Source organism: Pongo abelii, chromosome X (genome assembly GCF_028885655.2).
Source record: "Pongo abelii isolate AG06213 chromosome X, NHGRI_mPonAbe1-v2.0_pri, whole genome shotgun sequence".
Taxonomy (NCBI): Eukaryota; Metazoa; Chordata; class Mammalia; order Primates; family Hominidae; genus Pongo; species Pongo abelii.
Window position 1 is genome coordinate 11,683,473 of NC_072008.2, and position 24,370 is coordinate 11,707,842.

The 24,370-nt window shown below is 41.2% G+C and overlaps 1 protein-coding gene across 1 annotated transcript in view; it reads right to left on the minus strand.

Annotated features, from left to right (window-relative positions):
* ARHGAP6 (Rho GTPase activating protein 6) overlaps positions 1-23,025 on the minus strand; it is a 541,363-nt gene extending 518,338 nt beyond the window's left edge. The window contains exon 1 of the mRNA XM_002831374.5: positions 22,330-23,025. Coding sequence (XP_002831420.2) covers positions 22,330-22,917 — 588 coding nt within the window. The 5' untranslated portion in view covers positions 22,918-23,025. The remainder of the gene's footprint in view (positions 1-22,329) is intronic.
* Positions 23,026-24,370: the final 1,345 nt, after the last annotated feature.

Here is a 24,370-nt window from a genome sequence, read left to right on the forward strand (position 1 = left end):
GTACTAAAGCAAATTCTAAGCGTGTCCACGTTGTTTCTGCTCAGCTGCATTTAATTATCAATCATATCATCATCACTTTCTTTCTCTTCTTTTCTCATCATGTGTTTTCTCCCCATGAAAAAAAAAATACCATTTAAAAAAATAGCAAACATCCAGAGTTTTTCTACATTGCTTGACAGACCGATTTTACACTTTCTTTTACTTCTTTCAGGCCATAAGTACGGATCCATTTTCTCTTTTTCAATTCACGTTTGAATGCATGCTGATACCAAGTATATGCAATACATCATATATTGAATATTAACTATAAGATTTAATTTTTAATAGATGTAGTACATCTTGGAAACAAGCCACAGAATTTGCACAATCACTTCAAAATACTTAGCTACAGATGCTGGGGACCTATTCCAACTTGGGTGCCATCACTTAAACATATCTACAGATCTGCTTTTGAGGAACTCTCCTAGAATGATTACTCATAACATATCCTATATTCACTGTGTTTAGGCCAAAAAATATATATTCCCAGCAAAATCAACTATCATATTTGCCAAACACGCCTAAGCAAATTTGTTTAAGCCTCAGTGGACTCAGAAATTCCAGTGCTACATATATACCCAAGAGAACTGAAAACGTGTATCTACACAAAGACTTGCACAAGAATGTTCATAGCAGTATTATTCATAATAACCAAAAAGTGGAAACAACCTAACTATCCATTAACTGATGAATGGATCAACAAGATGTGGTCTATCCACACAATGGAATATCATTCAGTCATACAAAGGAATGAAGTTCTGATACACACTATAACATGAACATGGATGAATCTTGAAAACATTTTGCTAAGTAAAATAAACTAGACACAAAAGGTCACACATTGTATAATTCCATTTTATGAAATATCCACAACTGGAAGATCCACAGAGATAGAAAGTAGATTAGACAGAAACTGAGGGTAAGGAACAGTGGAGAATGACTGCTTAATGGGCACAAGGTTTCTTCTTGGGGGTGATAAAAATGTTCTAAAATTAAATGGGTGAATTATATGTTAGGTGAATTAAATCTCAATAAAGCTGTTTTTTTAAAAAAAATAAAGGAAATAATGGCTATAACTGAAATCTACTTAATATGGGTTCCCCTGTAGCATTTCCCTGCTTTTGTTTTTGTGAAGAACTCATTTGAGATTTGTCAGAAGGCACTGAGGAAGAAAAGCTGTTTTCTATAGCCATTGCCCCATCCATAGATCCACCACCAAGCTGTCTACTCAACATCAAACACACACAAAAGTTCATACTATAGAGTCCTTTCCCCTGCATGATTCCAGTCTTCCAAATTTAAGAGGATAACACCAGAGCCTTGTCTTCCCTTCTACAGTCTTTCTTCTTAGCACACAGCTATTGTAAAAAAATAAGTCTAAAATCTCCAAAGGTTTGGCGAAAGTCAGAGGTTCCCATCTACAAATAGTGTTTTTAATACTTTATGCCAAAAAAATTCTGGACAAGTTTACTCCCCGAAGGACTACTATTTACAATTCTTGCAATTTGGGAAAAAATGTTAGCACCTTTCTAAAGCCAGAATTAATCACTCCCTCTTCTTTGTTTCCAACACACTTTATAAATTTTTTACAACTATTGTTTAACTTAGACCAAGTAATATCTGTCTATTGTAGAAAACCTAAAGTACAAAAATGCAAAAGAGGATTTAAATTCACTCAGAGATATTATAATATTTTGATGTATTTTTCTGGGTTCTCTTTTTATACTGCACTCATTTCAAAATTCCAAACCATTTATATATAAAGGAGATTGATTACAGAATCAACCCCTTACATTGTGGAAGAAATTTCCATTAATAGATGGAGTCTATGTCCCAATCCCTTGAATTTGGGCTGGCCTTGTAGCCTGACCAATAGAAGATAGCAGAAGTGACAGTGCACAGTTTCTAGCCTATGCCTCAAGAGGCTTGGAGCATCTTCTTCCTCTCTTACAACTCTGCTTCCACCATGAGTACAAATCTGAGCTAGCCTGCTGGAGAATGAGACCATAGGGATCAGCATGAATTATCCCCAACAACATGCTAGCTGACCGCATATGCATGAGCAAATCCAGTAGTGATCTGCTACACTCTTTCCACATCAACCAGACTGCACAAACCTACAGACCCATGTGCAAAATTAATTATTCATTGTTGCATGAAACCAAGTGTTGTGGTTGTCTGTTATACAACTTTATCGTGGTCATAGATAACTGGTGCAGTAGGTAATTCAATGTTGTACTTTAGGTTCTTAGAAGCTAACTCCACCTAATGAAAAATGGAGATGTGAAGATATTGGGCAGCTAGCTAATGGGATCATGGAGAGGCCCAGAACCAAGCTTCCGAGAAAAATTTTCAAAACCACATAATGGAGCTTACCTGGTAATTTTACTGAATTTGGCCCTCTTCAAGCTCCAGATGCTATAATTTATGTTGCCTCCCAAAACTAAATGTTACTACAACCACACTGTTACCAGATGGATGCCACTCTCATCAGAAACTCAACTTTGCTGCCACTGCTGTCTGTAAAAGCTAGAAACTTCTGCTTCTAGCCCCTTGCTAGAAAATAAATGCCTTCATTATGCTCTTACCTAGAGAAATCTAGGAAGAATTTTCTTACAAAAATTAAATCTACCTGATTTAAAAAAAAAAATGGGCAAAGGTCTTGAACAGATCCTTCACCAAAGAGGATACAAGGGTGGCCAATAAGTACATGAAAATATGGTTAGCATCATCAACTGTTAGGGAAATTCCAAGCAGAACCATGACAAGATACCACTCATTAAAGATACCACCTATTAAAGTGAAAAAAATAGAAACTACTAACTACTAAGTGCTGGTAAGGATGCAGAGCAACTGAAACACTCATATATTGTTGATGGGAATGAAAATGGTACAACCACCCTGGAAAATAATTTGATAATTTCTCATAAAGTTAACCATACACTCACTATATGACACAGCAATCCTACTCCTGGAATTTACTCTAGAGAAATTAAAACTCATATCTACATAAAAACTTGTAAGTAAACATTTATAGCCATACTAATTGCTCTCAAACTGGAAACAAGCCAAATTTACTTTGCCGGGTGAATGCAGAAACAAACTTGGATATCCATATCATGGAACTTACTACTCAGCAATAAAAAAGAACAAACTATTGATAATGCAACAAGTTGGATGAATCACAAAGACATTATACTGGGCAAAAGAAGCCACTCTCAAAAGGCTAAATACTGTACAATTCAATTTCTATGAAATTCTTAAACAGACAAGGCTATAGTGATGGAGAACAGATCAGTGGTTGCCAGTAGGGGCAGGTTAGGAATGATAAAGCAATCATTCAAAATAGTTTTTTGGGGACACTGAAACTGTTCTGTATTCTGATTGTGGCAGTGGCTACACAAATTTATACATATATTAAAATCCATAGAATTATACTCCAAAATAAAAAAAATCGTTTTTTTTTTTTTTTGCTATCCCTTATATTAATATGGACTACTCAATACTCCATACATCTCATCCACAGTAGCTTCTGGGGGAAATGTTACTTCATTTCTAAAAAAGAGAAACTATAATTCAACAATATGAAGTGGCTACCAAGGTTCTCAGCAATTCATGATTGCCCAACCCCAAAGATGCTATCACAGTTTACATGGAAAATGGTCTTATTTTAAGTCATTGTCTCAGAAATTAGACAAACATTTTATTTGTCTCAAAACTTCCAAATAAAGTTTCAAATAAAGTTATTTGTCTCTAAACTTTCAAATAAAGTCCTTGGGTGCTCTCCCTCGTTGGCTTTTAGAGCCAAAGAGATGACTGTGAAATTTGAATAAGGTTGTTGAAAAGTGCAAAGAAGAAGCTTGGAATTAGGAAAGAGGAGAAGGAGAGGAGTAGGAACAAAGACCTACTGGAAAAGGATGGGCAAGGGGCTGATGACTGTAGGAAGGGTCTATATGACAGATGAGATTTTGTCTTGATTGTAACAGGGACTTCATAACAGGAAATTAAATGATGTTGTTAATTATTATTAAATGATGTTATTAATGCTTAAGGAAGAGGAAAGCATGGATTAAAACAAGGTTAACTCATCACCCAGGAAAGTAGTTAGAAGGTCCAGTGTATTAGACTGTTTTCACATTGCTATGAGGTTTGACTTACAGTTCCACATGGCTGGGGAGGCCTCAGGAAACTAACAGTCATGGTGGAAGGCAAAGGGAAAGCAAGGACCTTCTTCGCATGGTGGCAGGAAAGAGAAAAGCGAAGAGGAACTTCCACACACTTATAAAACCATCAGGTCTCTTGAAAACTCACTCACTAACATGAGAACAGCATGGGGGAAATCACCCCCATGATCCAACCACCTCTCTCCATGTAATACCATGTATTACAGGTCTCTCCCTCCCTCAACACGTGGGGATTACAAATCGAGATGAGATGTTAATGGAGACACAGAGCCAAACCATATCACCCAGGATGAGAGACAAGGGCCGTCCGTGCCCAGTGGAACAGAGAGAAAAGGCTAAATAGGAATATTGCCTAGAACAAGAGACAAGTCTTGGGGGTCATTTCAATACAGAATATAAACGCCGAGGAACAATAAGAAATGTGTTCAAGATTCCAAGGTTACGAAAATGGTTATCACAGAAGAAAACAGGAAGGTTTAGAGAAAGAACTGGTTGTGGTTTGTATATTCATGTATTTACTTTTCCTTTGTTGGGGGAAAGGGTTGGTAATTATTTTAAATATTTAGAGTTTGAAGTGATGGTGAAATCAACAAGTAGAAACATTTTGTTTGCAAATAGAAATATGGAACTAGGGTTCAACTGGGGAGAGAAATAACAATTTTTACCTCTAAAGGATAGAAATGATAGTTGAAATAAACTAAGACATGATATAAGCCAAACAAACAAAATTGTTGAGAAAACTCATTTCTTCCGTTTGACTAAAACATTTTGACAAACATGAATATCTGATCTAATCTACAAATTCCTACCACGAAAGCACATTATGAACATCTGTTTTAGTGTCACTTCATTTTAAAGGAACCTTTATATTTGTCTTCCAAAATATATTTAATTAGTGAATATCGTACAAAATAATGGCATCAATTTTTGTCAATCAAGAGAAATACTTAAGTTAAAATCAAACTCATAGGTAACAAGATCAGTATATTCAAGGAATGCAGTATAAACCAGACACGTTCTGCTCCTCTTTGCAAAGCACCTCCCGATACCATACTTTGTTCTCTAGAGATGTTAACGTAATTGCTGAGGATGCTTGCCAGTGGTATTTTTTCCAATGGTATTTATTATAAAACGATCCTGGCAAGTGAAAGAAAACAGCACACACTGCTAATATTTTGGTAGATTTGTGTGTTTATTCTAGCACTGTTAATAAGAGAGAAGTAAGCAACCAATGAGCACAGAAGAATGCTGCTGATGTAAATGAATATGTACTCAAAGCTTAGTTTTTCCTCCCCCTTCTGACAGGGCAATGACAAGGAATATTTTCATCTTGGATTTCTCTTAGCCTCCCACATTAACAAATGCAGCACCCAAAGACATGCTATTGATGCCCCAAGGCAGCAATAAGGACAGACAAAGCAATAGCCTGCCAGAGAGCTTCCCATGTAATGGAAAAAAAAGGCAGGCAAATCCAAATTACAGAGAAAGAGAATCCAGCTGAAGGGCCAGTGAAGTCAGTTGGTTGCTAATGAGGTCACTGTTATAAGGTGGCTTTCTTCAGTCCCTCAGCACAGCCTTCAGTATTGCATCTTATCAACACGCATATGGCCATGCTACCAGGCAGACAGGACAGGAGAATGTGGGCTGATTGGGTGAAAAGCATCATCAATAAAAGAAACACTGTATTTTACTAACACAGATAAACAGTGACACTTGGTGTTCAAATGATGTTTTGTGTATTCTTCCAAGTATCCCATTCTAATCATGCAGAATCAGACAAACTGAAATCGAGGGACATTCTACAAAATACCTGACCAATACCTTTCAAAAGTGGCAAGCTCATGAAAAATAAATAAAGACAGATTGGAGGAGACCAAGAAGCCTTGCCAGCCTGATGTAATGTGAGATTCTGCATCAATCAGGTCCTGGAGCAGGAAAAGGACATTAGTGGAAAGGCTGATAAAAATCCAAGTAAGTTCTATATTTCAGTTAAAAGTATTTCAAAGTTACAGTTAGACAGGAAAAATAAGTTCTGATGTTCTATTGTACAGTAGGGTAACTATAGCTAATAACAATAAAGTGTACATTTCAACATAGCTAGAAGGTATAGAATGTTATCTCCACAAATAATTAATGTCTACAGTGGTAGACACAGTAATTACCCTGATTTGATCATTATACAATGTATACATGCATTGAAATATCACACTGTACCCCATAAATATGTACAACTGTTATGTATCAATTATAAGTTTTTTTAAAGTATTAATTAAAAACATTACCAAGATTGCCCCAGTAATAAACCTGTTGCCAAAGTTTGTTTCTTACTTCCCATGAATGTAGAGGATAAACTACATTGTATCATAATTCTTCAACTACTACGTATTTTCCCTACAGTTTAAAAAACCTAAAGTTGCATCTTACAATTGCTCTTTATATTTACCATAGTATTGTTGCCTTTCCTCTTCCCCCTGAAGCATTATAAAATTGATGTACACCTTCGTATGACATTTGAGAACGAATTAAAGTAATAAACAATAAACACTTCTACATGACCCCTTATAGCTTGTGTACCCTCAACCAATTCATTTCACAATCTCCTACAAAGTACATACTGTTATACTCCCCTTAAACAACTGAGAAAACTGAAATTCACACCTAATAAATAGTGGCACTGAGATTTGATCCTAGGCTTGTCTAAGGTCATATTGTCCTTCAGTTATGTTTTTGAGTAACTAAGATTGTGGGTGACTGATTCTAAATGCTACTTCCCATGAGCCTGTGCTAAAGTTTTTGAGTTCTGCTACAACTGTGCTGGGCAGTTCTGTGCAAACTCGGACTGACGTTGTGTGCTGCTAGTTATTCATCTCTAGTGCACACCTCATCATATGTAAGAAGCATGAGGTAGTTAAAACCCCAGAAGCAATCTTAAAAAATGGAAGATGGAAACCAACAGAGACATTCTCCAGCTTCCCATCCTTTAGCTCGTGGCAGATTAAAGAAGACCACAAATTCTTTGTCACTTCTTCCATCAAGGGGTAGACTCTTTTTCCCTTGCCCTAGAATCTGGGCTGGCCCTGTGACTCACTCTGATCAAATACCATCAGACCAACATGCAGTGAAGAAGCCCAAACTAGTCAGTTGGAGAGAGAAGGGCCACATGGAGGATCACTGAGGCACCACACATGTAAATGAAGACACCTTGAACTTTCCAGGCATCCCAGACACCAGCTGGAACCAGCCAAGTGAGCGAGCCCAGCCAATGCCATGCAGAGCCAAAGAACTACCCAGCTGAGCTGTGATCTAATTCCTGACCCACAGAATCATGCCACTAAGTTTGGGGGTGGTTTGTTATGCAGCAATAGAGAACTAAAACATGGGTAGATCATCTCGAGAGTCGTTCTACACACTTTCCAGCAGTCCTGGTGGAACTTGAATCATCCCTTTTTCCACAATTACAACTTCCAAGATACAGCTTTACTTCCCCTCCTTCCCCATTTCATTATCCCTTTTTCTTCACTACTCCTTCCTGAGAGCACCTCCCAAATAAACTGCTTTCACCTAGGTCCCGCCTTTGGGAAAACTCAGACTAAGAAACAGAGCTTTTGCCACTCTTATCTTTTCTTCACAAAGTTTTAAAAACTTGTATTTTCATAAAAATAATGTATCCACATTGCTCCAATTATACATGGTAATAGCCAACCTTTCATTTTTTATTATAAAGCAGTTATTAAGTTAAAAGTTATATGTATGTACATATAGACAGAGAAATTATACTAATAGATTGTGATCTAAAACTCTGTAAGAAGTCTTTTTAAATAAAAAGAAAAAATCAACTTTCTGCATTGCAAAAATATTGCATAGAAACATTTAATTAATTAATTGGAAGGAATCTTTGCAAATATATTGTTAATTTTCTTCTTGACCATTCAACTTTCTTTTCTTTTCTTTTCTTTTTTTTTCCCTAAGACAGAGTCACACTCTGTTGCCCAGGCTGGAGTGCAATGGCACGATCATGGTTCACTGCAACCTTGAACTCCTGGGCCTATGCAATCCTCTTGCCTCAGCCTCCCAAGTAGCTGGGACTATAAGCACCCACCACCACACCTGGTTGATTTTTTAAATTCCTTTGTAGATATGGGGTCTATGTTGCCCAGGCTGGTCTCAAACTTCTGGCCTCAAGTGATCTTCCTGCCTCAGCCTGCTTTCAAGGGGATTACAGGTGTGAGTCACTGTACCTGGCCCAATCATTCAACTTTCTTATTCAATGAACTTTTTAAAAAATAACTTTATTTTTAGATTGGTTTTAGATTCAGTCAATGAACATTTATATACACAACATCTACTATATCTTTATATAAATTAGAAATGATAACCTCATAAGGAGAGTAAAATACACAGTAGGATTTTAAACATTTTCTGTAAAAAAAGGCTATTTCTTGATGAGGAAAGGCAAACTAGACAATCAAGATCCATTGACTCTCCTGCATCCGGCTCTCCCCAGGGAGCACCAAAACAGAATATCTCAAAGAAAATGAGCTATTTCACATTTTTTAAACTTGTAACTCTGAATAACTAATTTCAGCTAAAGAACCCTGAACAAAAACCTAAATATTTGATCACTTCCATAACACTATACCTATCTTTCACCATACACTTTCAGCTACATGAGAAAAAGTAATATATTTACAATTCAATAATAAATTAGAAGATTAAAATATTGCCATTGCAGCAGAACAACAATATATTTGCTGAGCTCTTGCCTTGGAGTGTCTGGAGCTGGTCTGGGATTCATATCACACTTTGTGACCTTCAAGCCTGTGGATAATCTTCATATCACCTTTCATGTTTACTTTCTCAGCATTTTGACATATTCTGACAATATCATTTATTGACAATATATTAAAACATTAGAAGCCAGATTCAACACACCTCCTTGAGGACTTGCTGAAATATCTAGAGTAACACTCTGATATGATATGAAAACTGTACCTGTCTTTGAGCTCTCTTATAAATCATGAAATGAAGAAACCTGACTCATTGCATCAGCAGCTGGTATCTAGAGACTGTGAGTACTAATCCTAGGTTCTTTAACTTTTATTTTAGGTTTAGGGGTACATGTGCAAGTTTGTTACATAGGTAAACTTGTGTCACGGGGGTTTAGCCATACAGATTATTTCATCATCCAGGTATTAAGCCTAGTACTCAGTTATTTTTCCCGATCCTCTCCCACCAACCTCTGGTAGGCCCCAGTGTCTATCGTTCCCTTCTTTGTGTCCATGAGTTCCCATAATTTGGCTCCCACTTACAAGTGAGAACATGGTGGTATTTGGTTTTCTGTTTCTGCATGAGTTTGCTAAGGATAATGGTCTCCAGCTCTATCCATGTTCCTGCAAAGGACATGATCTCATTCTTTTTTATGGCTGCATAGTATTCCATGGTGTGTATGTACCACATTTTCTTTATCCAGTCTATCATTGACAGTCATTTAGGTTGATTCCATGTCTTTGCTATTGTGAATTGTGCTGCAATGAACAGGCATGTGCATGTATCTTTATAACAGAAAGACTTATACTCCTTTGGGTATGTACCAAGTAATGGGATTGCTGGGGTTCGATGGTAATTCTGTCTTTAGGTCTTTGAATCACCCCACTGTCTTCCACAGTGGTTCAACTAATTTACACTCCCACCAGCAGTGTATAAGCATTCCTTTTTCTCCACAACCTCGCCAGCATCTGTTATTATTTTACTTTTTAATAGTAGCCATTCTAACTAGTATGAGATGGTATCTCATTTTGGTTTTGATTTGCATTTCTCTAATCATCAGTGATGTTGAGCTTTTTTTCATAGGATTGTTGGCCACATTTATGCCTTCTTTTGAAAAGTGTCTGTTCATATCCTTTGCCCACTTTTTAATAGCGTTGCTTTTTATCTTGTAAATGTGTTTAAGTTCCTTATAGATGCTGGATATTAGAACTTTATCAGATGCATAGATTGCAAAAATTTTCTCCTATTCTATAGGCTGGCTGTTTACTGTGTTGATAGTTTCTTTTGCTGTGCAGCTCATTAGTTTAATTAGATCCCATTTGTCAATTTTTGCTTTTGTTGCAATTGGTTTTGTCTTTGTCATGAAATATTTGCCCATGCCTATGTTCTGAATGGTATTGCCTCAGTTGTCCTCCACGGTTTTTACAGTTTTCAGTTTTACATTTAAGTCTTTAATCCATCTCAAGTTAATTTTTGTATACGGTGAAAGGAAAGGGTCCAGTTGCAATCTTCTGCATATGACTAGCCAGTTATCCCAGCACCATTTACTGAATAGGGAATACTTCAACAAACCCAACAAAAACAAGCAATGGGTAAAGGATTCCCTGCCTAAACCTAGTTTCTCTAAGTGGTTTGCAAAATGTCTTTGGGGGCAAGAGTTTAACTTTCGTTTAAAATATTTTCCAGTTGTAGTTGGATATATTCACAATTCTCGTCTTCCAGAAAGAAAATATGACCCAAACTTTTGTGTTGATGCTCAGAAAGAAAGCTAGGCCAACCTGTTCTTCCTTAGCAACAATAATAATTCAGTATTAGTGATTTTCTGGAAGACCAGAGAGGCAGAATTTGTCTGTAACATGATGAAAGTTTCAGGGAGACTGGTTGTGAACACAGTTCCATGGAGAATTTTTATGTCTATTATAATCTAAAGGCAGAACCATGAAGGTCTCTGTTTGTGGGTGATAGCTAGGCATAGACTGGGGGTGTCATAGATGGGATTTAAGCACGACATGGATGTTTGGAATAGACAGAAGACCTTCAAGGACTTTTTCTTCCTAATATTCTATTTGCTTGTAGAATGCTAAAATCAGTCTAGAAATGCTAATGGAGGTTACATTTAGATTTTGAGCAATAAGAGAATCTGATTGTAGATAGGATTGTCTTAACTTAGTGCTGCTGCCTTTTTACCCTGGAAAGATGTTGATGAGATGGGCCTTGAAAAGCAGTCAACTTGGTCTCATGTACTCACTGTAGTATGTGGAAATAAAAACACACCTGGCTGGAAATGAGAAGCACACTGCCATTTACCAGTTAAAGAACAGGGCTCGACTAGGAACTTTTCAGTTTCCAACATTCTAAATATTCCACTAAAAAGTGTCTAAATGCAATGAAGTTACCATGTACTGGAATGAAGGCAGCCCCTTGGCCTGTTGGCATGTCTTGGGTTACACCAAATCCACAATACAAGTCTGACAAATTTCTGTGTTCCAAGTCACTAGGCCAAAATGCCTGGAGTGACAGCCTGCTGTCACTCCAATGCCTACCATGAAAACTATACCTTATTTAACAGCTTGCAAAATAAAGTTCCACTTGCCTCCTGCTGTTGTCTGATGCAGCTGGGCTTACTCACCGAGTTGTTGATCGCCTACTCCCTCTTCGGCTGCCATGGTGGAGAGACCAAAGTTTCTGGCACACACAGTAGGTGCACGATAAGTATTTTCGACTAAAGTAATTCTTTAGCTTAAGTACTACCTTTGTTGCTTCCTAGTGTGTGACCACATCTCTAATGTTATTTAGTATCCTATGTGCTGGGCACTTTCTAGGTAATTATGACACGAAATCCTCACAAAAACTCTTTGAGGTAGGCACTTTCATCATCCTCATTTGATAGATGAAGAAACTAAGGCAAAAAAAGGGGCTTAATAATTTGTTTAATGTCACAGAACAGAGCTGGGATTTAAACCTAGGCAGTCTGGTTCAGAGTCTAGCTGAACCGATTCACTTCATTTTCTCTGCAGCTAAATCTGCCTACCTCTGAATCTGAGTCTCAGTGTCCTCACCCATAAAATGAAGGTTGATACTATCACCCTACAGAGTTGTTCTAAGAACACTAAACTGGCGTGCATTCTACAAATACTAATTGTTATTTTGTTTGTCATCATCATCATCATCACCCATCAACGATTATTTGACTGAAATAAGTGAACAAGAAATCACCTGGAGGTTCTAATTTGAGTAGAATTATACTTTGCTCAGAAAGTCTGCTGGCCCAGTCCAGGATTTCCCTGGACAAAATTACTAGCTATATCAAAGCCCTTGTTATATTAAACGCTGAGGCAGCATGGCTATTGTTGCCTAAGGCTTCTCTTTCCACTACTCGATCTACATCTGGGCCTCAAAGTACCAGCTTGCCCAATTGTTTCTCAAACCCCTGAGAGATGAAGTTATGAGCAATACAAGGTGAGAACTGATCCAATGCTTATTGACACTTCAGCTCCTATAGGTGGTATTAATTCACTTGTTTCCATGAGCTGTCCACTTCTACAGAAATGAAAACATGTTATTTTCTTGGTCCATCAAGCCACATAATTCAATTCACTTCCAATTTCTCCAAAGATGTGGAGAGCTTCTTAGGCTCAGCATTCTCCTCTTGGATCCATCAGCATATCATTCGATAGGTGGTTTCTAGAATTGCTGTTACTTCTAATGGCTCCTGAAAATCTTTGGCTTTTTAATAGTTCAGGTGAGATAAGGCCAGGCAATTTTTCAAGATTGTAAGTAGTTTTTAAAATCTCTGCCTCTCTGAAAAAGCAATCTTTTAATAGCTTCTCTGTGCTTGCTTTCAAAGTGCAATAATCAGGACATCGAATTTCCACAGTAACCAATCTCAGAAAATCCCATGGCTGGCTGCTGACTCCTCTGTTCAATCTCCCAGAGCCGTTACTACCTCCCTCGTTTCATGTTGAATACATGAAGCTTCAACTGACTATATAACTACTCTTCTACATTTATATTTATGTTTTATTGAAAACAAGATGTGGCAACAATATATTTTCTGAAAATTATAAACATCATTTTTTAGGTAAAATTCACAGACAATATAATTCACCCTTTTAAAGTATACAATTCAGTGATTTTTTTAATATATTCACAAGATTGTGTAACCATCACCTGTATCTAATTCCAGAACATTTTCATTACCCTAAGAAGAAACCTTGTACCCATTAGCTGTCACTCCACATCCCTCCCTACCAGCCTCTGACAACAAGTAATCTTTTTGTCTCTATGTATTTGCCTATTCTAGACATTTCATACAAATAGAATTATACAATATGTGGACCTTTGTGACTAGCTTCTTTCACTTAGCATAATGTTTTCAAAATTCACCCAAGGCATAGCATTCATCAGTACTTCATTCCTTTTTATTGTTGAGTAATTTTTCATTAATCACATTTTGTTTAACCATTCATCTATCTGTTGATGAATATTTAATTGTTTCTACCATTTGGCTATTATGAATACTGCTGCTATAACATTCATATACATGTTTTGGTGTGGACATACATCTTCATTTCTCTTAGGTATATACCCAGAAGTAGAATTGCTGAGCTCTGGAGTAACTGTTTTATTTTTGAGGAATTGCCAAACTGTTTCCCAAAGCTGCTGTGTCATGTTACATTCTCACCAGCAGTGTATGAGAGTTCCAATTTTTCCACATCTTGTCAACACTTGTTATTATCTATCTTTTTTTATTATGGCCATCTTAGTGGGTATAAATGATATCTCATTGTGGTTTTGATTCACGTTTCCCTAATAGCTAATGAAAACATCGTTCTTTACCAGATAACACAACTAATTTCATTTTTTCACACATTACATTCCAAGGGTTTTTCTGCCATTTCATAGCATAGTTACAATCACAGTCTCACTCTCTTTATCTAAGTAATGGCTCAGAGAGGATGCAGTAAATTTTAGAACAAGATGTCACGCCCCAAAGGCATGCCTCTTGGAATCTGGGAGAACTGCTATCTGCACGCAGAGTCCCTCAGTCATTGACTAGATTTTGATATGAAACACACTTTCTCTTTTTCAAGCACCGGATTGGAAGAATGTGAATCTCACTTTGAAAATGTGAGCTTCTGTTTCTGCAAATCCTGAATGTGTCATGACATGTACCAGAGTCAAGCTCATTTATTTGGAGGCATCTGGCTGAGCCATAAAGTACAAATGGAGTCTTCTCAGGTAGATATGGGACCAAGTTATCAAAAGTAAAGCGAGAAGGAGAGGAAACAAAATCTATGTGGGGAATCTTTACATTAAATGGTAAAATCCACATCATTAAGCCCAAAGCCCAGTGAGACTTATTCTTCACCATCTTCCCACTCCCATAATCTATTCTAGTTGGATTTCTCTAAATTCTTGAAGCATGCTATGTTCCCTCTTCAGTACATGCCATTCGTTCTCGCAGGAGCGCTGTGCCCTTTCTTTTTGTTTGGCAAATGCCTCCTCATCCAATGATTTCAGCTGAAACATCCCAGACCTGTTTATGCCTTGTATCAGTTTCCTATCGCTGCTTGAAATTACCACAAATTTTGTAGTATAAAACAACAGACATATTCTCTTACAGTCCTCAAGGTCAGAAGTCTCACTGAGCTAGGATCAAGATGTCAGTAGAGCTATATTCCTCCTGAAGGTTCTAAGAATCCATTTCTTTGCCTTTTCCAGCTTCTAGGGGCTGCTACAGCCAAGGGCTGTGGCTGCTTCCTCCGTCTTCAAAGCCAGAAGTGTAGCATCTTCAAAATCTCTCTCATTGCCCTATCCCTCCCTCCTTTCCTCTCTCCCTCTTTCTCTCTCTCTGCCTACTTTTATCCTCATATCTCCTTATCTGACTCTGACCTTCCTGCCTCCCTCTTATAAGGATCCTTGTGATGACAGTGGCCCCACCCAGACAATCCACGATAATCTCGCATCTGCAAAATCCTCTTTTGCCATGTAAAGTGGCATATTCACAGGTTCTAGAGATTAGGACATGAACATCTTTGGGGGACATTGTTCTGTCTACCACAGTCCTCTCGTCAAAATGCAATTAACACTCTGAAAAAACTGTAGAGATTAATTGATTTGAAGTTACTGCTTTCATAAACTGGAAGCACCTTGCAGAGACATACCTATTTGCTCCACCTACATTCCTAGTGTCCATTGCATAGCTGGCATGTGATAAATATTTGATGACTATCTGTGTGAGTGGCCAGCTTGGCTTTGCTGGACTAGAGTTCCTGGGAGAAGGCAGGCTGAGATGATGTTGTAAAAGGCATTGAAATGACTAGCTAAGTGGTTTGGATTTTATTCTGTACACTCTGAGACGCATCAAAGGTTTTCAATCAGGGGTTAACATGATTACAATTGCATCTTTTGAGAATAAGGCCAAGATGGCAACAGGGAGAAACTGAAGGCAGGGTGACCAAGAATGGGGTCACAGCAAATGAGAACCCAAACTAGGCAGTGACACTGTGAATGAACAGCTGGAGAGAGATGTAAGAACTCAGACACATTCCACTTCAAATCCTTCCTAGAGTGGAGCAAATGGAAAGTACACACTACAGCGTTTGAAAACTTATGGAAGAAGAAAGGAGGAAACAAAAAAGGGAGGAGTAAAGGCATTCTGGCCTGGTAAACCTAGGCACGCAGAAGAACAGCGATACCAACCAAAATAAGGAATACATAACATGAAACAAGTTCAGAGGAAATGGCAGGCGATTTGTTCTGTTTCAAACATGTAGAATTTGAGTCCATTGGGCATCCATGAGCAGATATCTAGGAAGAAATCAGAAAATATATTTGGGAGCTCAACTACAAGATTCCAGCTAGGCACAGAGTGAGGAGTCTCCCCCAGAGGGATGATGGTTGAGATCACAAAAGTGAATGAGACAATCAAGGGACAATGACCTGAAGGAAAAACACAGAACTGTAGAGTTGGCCAAAGACAATCCCAGAGTCAGAGGAGTGGGAAGACTAAGATTCTCTGTGTGTGATGGGGATAGGAGGAGCAGGGAGGGGACATGGTACTCTCAGTTTTGCCCAGAAGTCTAGCCAAAGGAGTCTAAGAAGATTCTTGGAACTTAGGGAACTTTGAGAGAATGGTTTCAGTAAGTAATCAGGATAAAAAGTGATTGCCAAGGTTTAAGGTGCTCACCAGAGAATAAAAGCAGTCGTGGTCACTTACTTTTTCCAGAAGCTTGGCAGTTTATATAGAGAGTCAAGAAGGATTTCAGGGTGGTTCTGCCCTTGGCTCTTTGCCTGAGTTTGAGTGGCTTAAGCTTCACAGTCCCTCTCTTCAACTGTAAAGTAAGCAATTTGGAGCTAGATGCTACCCAAGGTTCTTTCTGAGTCTAAACTTTGCTCTTTCCAACCCTCAAATCTCAAAATGTTGGTGAAAACTCAATTCTAAGTCATCTGAGAAGCTACCTTCACAGTATTCTCCATTAAAATTAAAAATTGCCTTCAGAAGGAATTCTAGCAGAGAGATAGCCTGAGAGAGAGTGTATGTGTGAAAGTTGAATAACTCTTTTTCCTAACTTAAAAAAACCTTAAGGCACTATACTGATTTCAGACAAAAATCCTTGTAAAACACTTTTTGTCAATTTCTTTTTGAAGCTGTCTTATTCTAATTACTTTCTCTTTGGTGACATGAGTGAGCCTCTATTTTTAAACACAATATTTCTCTCTGCTGCATTTTAAAATTTAATTCAGTTTCCATCATTATATATTTACCATTCACTTCTTCCCTATAGATATATTTAGACATCGCTTATTTTTTTTCATATGCTCAATACCTATGGAAAGTCATTTTTTTGAATTTCAAAGCCTTGGTTGACATATACTAGGTAAGAAGAAGAAAATGACAAAGAGTAAAGCCACAAGCATGAGAGAAAATGGTACTGAAAAGCAAAACCTAGAATTCAGTTTCTTGTATATAGGGCGTCTCAACCTCAGCACTATTGACATTTTATGTAAGATAAGTATTTGTTTGTGGGGGCTGTTGTGTGTTTTGTGGGATGTTTACCAGTACCCTTGGCCTATACCCACTAGACGCCAGTAGCACACTCCTGCCCCAGTTCTGGCAATCAAAAATGCTGCCAGGCATTGCCAAATGTACACTGTGGAACAAACTTTCTCCTGGTTGAGAACCACTGGGCTTTATGATGATCTCTGTAAAACCCCCAGAGTACAGGGGCCAGATTTTAAGAATTCAAAGACGAGTAACAGTTCTGCTTTCAAGGAGTTCAACAGTGCAAGAAAAACTTTGCTAAAACAGAGAAGTGGGAAATATAAAACTATTATGTTTATATGCCAACTCCCAATTGTTTATAGGATGCATGCTTGGTATGATTTCCCCATGCCCACCTCCTCTGAGGATCTGTCCTCTACTTGTTTTATGCTTCTAACCCATGCTCCCCCAGACACTAGTTTACCTCTAAAACACATCTGATCACGTTACACCTCATGCTTAAAAATCACCAATTTCTCCCACTCTCTACAGCAGAGTTTCTCAGTCTCGACACTCCTAACATTGACTGCCAGATGATTATTCCTTGTGGGGCTGTGCACTGCAGGGTATTTAAAAGCATCCCTGGCCTCCCACTAGATGCCAGTAGGAACTCCCCTGTGGTAGACAGAATAATATACCACCAAAAATGCCCATGCCCCAATCCCTAAAACATGTGAATACCTCATAGCAAAGGGAACTTAAGGTTTCAGGTGGAATTAAAGGTCACTAATCAGCTGACATTAAAATAATGAGATTATCCTGGATTATCCAGGTGAGCCCAATGTAATCACAAGCGTCCTGAAAAGAGTGAGAGAGAGAAATGACCACACAAGAAGAGTCGATGAGATGCAACTTGGCTGGCTTTGAAAATGAAGGAAGGAGGCCACTGGAAAAGGAACCACAACAGATCCTAGAGCCTTCAGAAGGAACACAGTCAGGCCAACACCTTGAAGTTAGCCCAGTGAAACCTGTTGGGAGTTCTGAGGTCCAGAACTGTAAGACAATAAATTTGTGTTGCTTTAAGCCACTAAGTTTGTGGTCATTACAGCAGTGATAGGAAATTAATACACCACCACTTCCAGTTGTGACATCCTAAAATGTCTTCAGACACTGCCAAATGTCCCCTGGGGACAAAGTCACCTCCAGGTTAAGAATCACTGCTCTACACAACAGAGAGTCCAAACTCCTGAGATGAGCACAGTGAGACGCTTCGTAATTACCACTATCCTACCTGTTGAACACTATTATCCTGCATACAGCAAGATATATCCTCTTCTCCAGGCACACCAAACTTCACTTGGGCAACACTCGATATGCCTTCACTCTCTGCAGTTGTGATGCCCAGGGGCTCCTTGGAGAGTAATGTGCTTTGACCAGTCTCTCATTTTTACCCATACCCATAATTATCCCCCCAGTAGAGGCTGGGTGTGGTGGCTCATGCCTGTAATCCTAGCACTTTGGGAGGGTGAGGCGGGCAGATGGCTTGAGGCCAGGAGTTCAAGACCAGCCTGGCCAACATGGTGAAACCCAGTCTCTACTGGTGCATGCCTGTAGTCTCAGCTACTGGGGTGGCTGAGGCAGGAGAATCGCTTGAACATGGGGGGTTGCATTGAGCCGAGATCGTGCCACCACACTGTAGCCTGGGCAACAGGGCAAGACTCTATCTCAAAAAAAAAAAAAAATATCCCAACAGCTCTGATTTCTGACTTTATTCGGTCAGGCTTTTATTACATGAAAAGCCATGTGGTTGCTACATATATCAAACTTCAGGTGCCCTAACCTGCTCCTCCAAACAAATTATTGCGCTTAGGGCCCACTAAGTCTTCTTTTTTGGGAGTAGTAGAATCACCAACACCTCTGTGCCTTTGTCTGTCCACCCTTTTCTACCTCATCAAGGCATCACTTTCCTTCTTCTCCTTAGAAATGGCAGTCATCTTTGAAGATCAAGTTTAAATTTTCTCTAGACAGTGAAGCCTTCCAAGGCCCCCCAAAGCACAGTGAATCATCACCCACCCCTCTCTGTTTCCTCATTGTGCTGATCTTCTGTATTCCCCCATCAGTTAACTCACCTGTCCCCTGATTAGACTGTGAGCTCTTTAGCCTCTCTGCATTCCTAGTACCTACAGAAATGCTTACGCTCAAGAAATGCTTGTGCCATGAATGAAGTAAAGACGCCAGTGATATATAGAAATCATTTTAATTATGTGTTGCAAAAGTTGGCAAACTCCAGGTTAGCTATGGACATAATCCCAGCTCTGATCCACAAGAATCAGGAGAAGCTCAGGATTGAAATGAGACTTTATTCCTTTGCCTGTGATCAGAGTCAGGGGCAGAGCTTGGCTGCTAAGAACACAAGTTGAGAAACATGTTCCAACGGTGTTACCACGTACCATTTACCCTTTGTCTCCTCCATGTTTCTACTCAATAGATGATCTACCCAGCATGTCCAGGAATCAGATTTTGTTAAAGCAATCCTGAAACATGTAGTGAGTAAATACTAACAAGATCGTAGCTGACTTTGTCTAGCACTTCCCACGTTTAGGCCATAAAATGGTCATTTGTAAGCTTTGAATGAGCACAAGTAACAAAGCTGCAGGCATTTGTGAGAGTCTTGGGAGCAGGAGCTGTTGTATGGACAATTTAGGTTAAAAGCAGACAACACTCTGAAAGAACAAAGTGGGAAATGGATGAGATCCATCAATGGCTAAACCTGAAGGTGAATTCTTAGGATTTCATGTGGATTCAATGGAAGAGAAATAGAAAATTTGAACAAACTATAAGGGGTACATGACTCCAGAGGGATCTTCGTGGTTTTGGAATCAAACAAAGGCCCCAAGCAAACTTTAGGCCAGCTGTAAACACTTCTGTGGGCACTCTCTTGATGGCCAGCATGGGGTATTATGGTCAACCTCACTAACGCAGCAGTTCTCAATTAGGGCGATTTTGATCCCCAGAGGATATTCAGCAGTGTCTAGAGACATTGTTTGTTGTCACACTGGTCTAGAGGAGTGCTACTCGCATCTAGTGGGAAGAGGCCAGGGATGCTGCTAAATACCCTGCAACACCCAGGACAGCTCTGTAGCAAAGAATCATTCAGCTTCAAATGGCAATAGTGCCAAGGCTGAGAAACCCTGAGCCAGAGCAACCAGAAAAGTTCAAGAACCAAATCTATATGAACCAGATATTCCCTCCAGGGCCTCTAAGCAGCCTTGCAAGATGCTCATTGGCTGACGTTTTGATGTCATTAGTAAAGACTCTCCTTTAAGGACCAAGGACCCAGCTTGCCTGCAAGTGAAAAGGACAGGCAGTGCCCAATAGGATACATTTTCTTGGTTTTTGAGAGGGTTCCAGGGCGTTAAACCTTTGAAAGGTAATCCAGCCATTAAATTAGAGATCCAGGGGTTATGTTAGGATATCTTGGCCTTTATTAAACAAAACCAGGGTTGGAGCTACATGCTAGAGTTCTATCCAATCACTCCATGTCTGCCTCAAACACACACACACACATATTCTATGAGAAAATTTTGGCCTTTTGCTAGATGGCTACATCCTTAGTTTTAACCACCACGAAAAGGTGAAAATCATGGTAGATGAGTTTTGTGCAGACTGCCCACTGTATGGAATAGAAGCCACCCAGTATCGCTGCAGTTCAGATCCTTGTCCATTGATTATGAGATGCTAATGGATAAGAAGATAATTTGCAACAAGTGAAATCATCTACAGCCATACGCCTTTTGGTCATAACAGTAATGAGCAGCATCTGTATACTATATTCCAAGTATGTATATGGTTGCTAAGAAAAGCAGAAATGTTCTTAATGATGCAATTAGTTTTAAGCACGAATGTTAGCTAGCTAATCCAAAATGCTGGCTTGCTTTTGTATTTCTCTTTCTCTCAACTCATACAGATTAATCTGATAATGTGTGCTTCTGAAATACAATGAAAATCCAGCCCCTCCTAAAGACCAAGATAAATTCAACATTTCATTTTTTGACGCTCTTTCTAATCTTGAGTTCCCTGGTTTGGAGGTAACATCTTGCCCTCTGCCTCGACTTTCCTTTCTACTGCCTATCTTTCTCAAGAAAATGGGCAAAAGACTTAGCAATATTTGTTAGTTTTTTGTAATCTGCACCCCCAACACCTAACAGCCTCAGTTACTTTGACACAGTAACTAACATTAATAATATGTGATGCTAATAATTCTGATAAATGATGCTTATTTTTCTAAGGCGGTTTACTAAAGCCAAAGTCTAAGAGTTATCTCACATTAACACAGCTGAGTATGATCTCAGATGCTATTTTCAAACAGTTTTTCTTGGTTGTGTATTTCGCCTAAATATCCAGCAATTACATGGTATTTCATTTCATTTCTGTAATGCTAACTGTACTTTAAAATATTAAATTACAACTGATGGAATCTCCCTTCCCTTATGGAAACAGATCCAAGGCAAACCTATAGAGTTTGTGGACTGAAGGGGATAGGAGCTGTTCATTTTTAAAACAATTACTATTCTCTGAAAGTGTGTTATTTTCAAAGCGCCCATCAGTGACAGTTTCCCAATAGGTCAATTCACTATTTTTCTTAACTGGACAGCAAATATTTTAAGGGTATCAGATAGCTCCCTCTGAGTCCCCTATGTATTGTTGATTCTTCACTAAACTACTAATTGTTCTAAATGGAATTTAGGTATCAACATATTTCCATGAAATTTGCTTCTTCTCCTAGGTTAAACTAATACTCAGTACCATAGATGTCTGAAATTGCCCCTTCAGGGAAAGAAAAGGTGAAAACTAGAGAATTCTTGTGCCCCCTGCCACCCAAACACACACACACACACTCATACAGTCAATGACACCCTCCAAAATAATGTTTCTGAATTCTCTACAGAACAAGATGGCAGACATATTTCAAAATATATTTCATCCAATCGTTACAAACAGCTTAGCAATAGATATTTGAGTTGGAAAAAATATCAACATTGGGTGAAGGGATAAGGTGACCCTTTGAAATTGCCTGCAGCACGAACAGAAAACCAGAACGCCATCTCTTTCTCCAGCTCCCACGACTGCTCCAAAGTAGAGCCAACAAGTCCTGCAAGACACACACGCGGGTGGCCACTAGGGACGTCCCATTTCCAGGCACCATTTAGCAAGTAGAAGAGGAAAACCCACACCACGGAAACCCCTTAGTGGGTGCCTTGCTCTGTAAATGTAATGGAATTAAAGGCGGTCTCCTGAAACTACCTGGGGGCCTCCTCCTTGGGCCGTGGGACGCGCAGCGCTGGTCCCTACCTCGGATTTCCACACGACGTAGGGGTGCCCGCGACTGTCGGGTGGGGACTGGAACTTCCTCTGCTGGAGCCACCTCCTAGGAGAAGCGAAGATGCCATTGGGGCCTCCCCCGGATGAACAGAGGATGCTGGAAGCGCTTCGGCTACTGGCTGGCCCGGCCAGGACAGAAGGCAGGTCCCAGGCCATGCTCTTCTTGAGGCCGCTGCGACCCAGGGGAACCTCATAGTCAAAGTGAAAGCTGCCGGATGGTGACTTCTCCTGCGGGGTGCTGGGTGTGGAGAAGGACGAGCAAAGGGGTCCAGGAGGCGGTGGCCGGGTGGCCCTGGGGGGCGGACCCCGGGGAGAGGACGCCAAGTGAGGGCCGAGACCCTCGGCTGGGAGTGATGGGGAGTAGAGGCGGCCCGCCGTGGCTCCCCGCGCACTGCCCTCCGCGCCCGCCTCGTCACCCCCGCAGCCGCCGATCAGGGCCGGGTCCAGGCTGCGGGTCTGGCGCAGCTTCCTCTTGGAGAAGCCCTTGGCCGAGGCCGCGCTACTTGAAGCGGGCGAGGAACAAGAGAAGACGCTGTGGAGCAGGCTCTGCGCGGACATCTCGGCGGGGCTGCACCTGAGGACCACCTCCTCCTCCCTCCCTGGACGCTGGTGGCTTTGGGTCGGGAACGGAAAGGGACTCAGGCAAAGGTGCCAGGCGGGGCTGGCCTGGGGTTTGCCCAGGGCGGTGGAGAGCAAAGCCCAGCTCACGCGCCGCCGGTGCGCTCCAAGTGCCCCGGCGGCGGCAGGAGCAGCAGATCCATCACCAGCCTTCTAGGAAAATGGGTCTGGGGACCTCCTACAGCCGCTAGAACCTTCCTCCGGAGCCCAAGACGCGAAGAGGGTCAGGAAGAGGAGGAGGAAGGTCAGGCGCTCGCTGGGTTCCCAGCTCCAGCCTGCCAGCGCCACTCCCCCTTCCTAGCTGAGGCGGGAGACGCAGCGCTCCTGCTTTCTGGCTCTGGATGGCCTCTAAGACTCCAGCAAGCTCCTCCTTGCGGCCCGAGGACAGTCCCGAAGGCCAGGGAGGAGGCTGCCTGGGCGTGCGCCCAGGACGCGTCCACCGCGCTCCCGGCGCCGCGAGAACTTCCTCCCGCTCCTGAGCCGGGCGCCTGAGCTGCGCCTCCCTGCACTCTCTCCCTGCCCCGGCGCCCGAGGTTGCGCGCCTGGCCTCCGCTGGGCTGCTGCGCCCACTCTTCCGACTGGAGAGGCTCAAGGGTGGTTCCAAGCTCAAGGTTCCCGCGGGGTCTCTGTCTTGCTGCGGTGTGGGGACACCGAGCGTGCTGCGCCCGGGACCTCCAAAGGCTGCGTGCCGACGGTGGGATAGAATTCCCGGCTGCGCTCAGCGCTCTCCGTGGAGGAGGGAGCTCAGCAGAGAGCCCCAAGGCGGGGTGTGCGTGTTCCGCCGGAGAGGAACACGCTATTCGCAGCCCAGCCTTGGGCCCAGGGCAGACGCGGAGATGTCCCCGTACGCTCGCTCTAGAGGCAGCGGGAAGGGGGCAGCCAGGACGGGTAGAGCTGAAGGAATGCCGGGGCTGGAGCTGGGGCGGAGCCAGGAGCAGGAGAAAGCAGAACGTGAAGAGTTTTCCAGGCTCCAAACCTGCAAGCGGCGAGGAGAGAAGGCAGCTCGCCACTGATACCGGGTCTCCTAGGGAGAAAGTCGTGAGGACGGAAGTGCGGACCTTCTCCCCAGTCTCCCCACCCCCAGATCAAGGGTCGCGCCAGCTCCACTCACGTTTCTGGAAAGGAAGGGAAGTGTCAGATTGCACCCCACCCACTGGTGTCAGATGGGCAGCCGGGGACGATTGCTCTGAAGTTGGAGTTAAATCTCCTGCCTTTTCTCCCCGCGCCCCCCCACCCCGCCCCGTCCCGGCTGTTTTTGTTTTTAAAAAGGAAGGATAGATAGGAGACTGTCTAAAAGCAGTGGCTGCCGATGAATGAGCTGGAGATGGAGACCTACTAAGAAACTGGAGAGGGAGGAGCCTTTGCCGTGGAAGGGGTCTTGAGCACGTGCGGA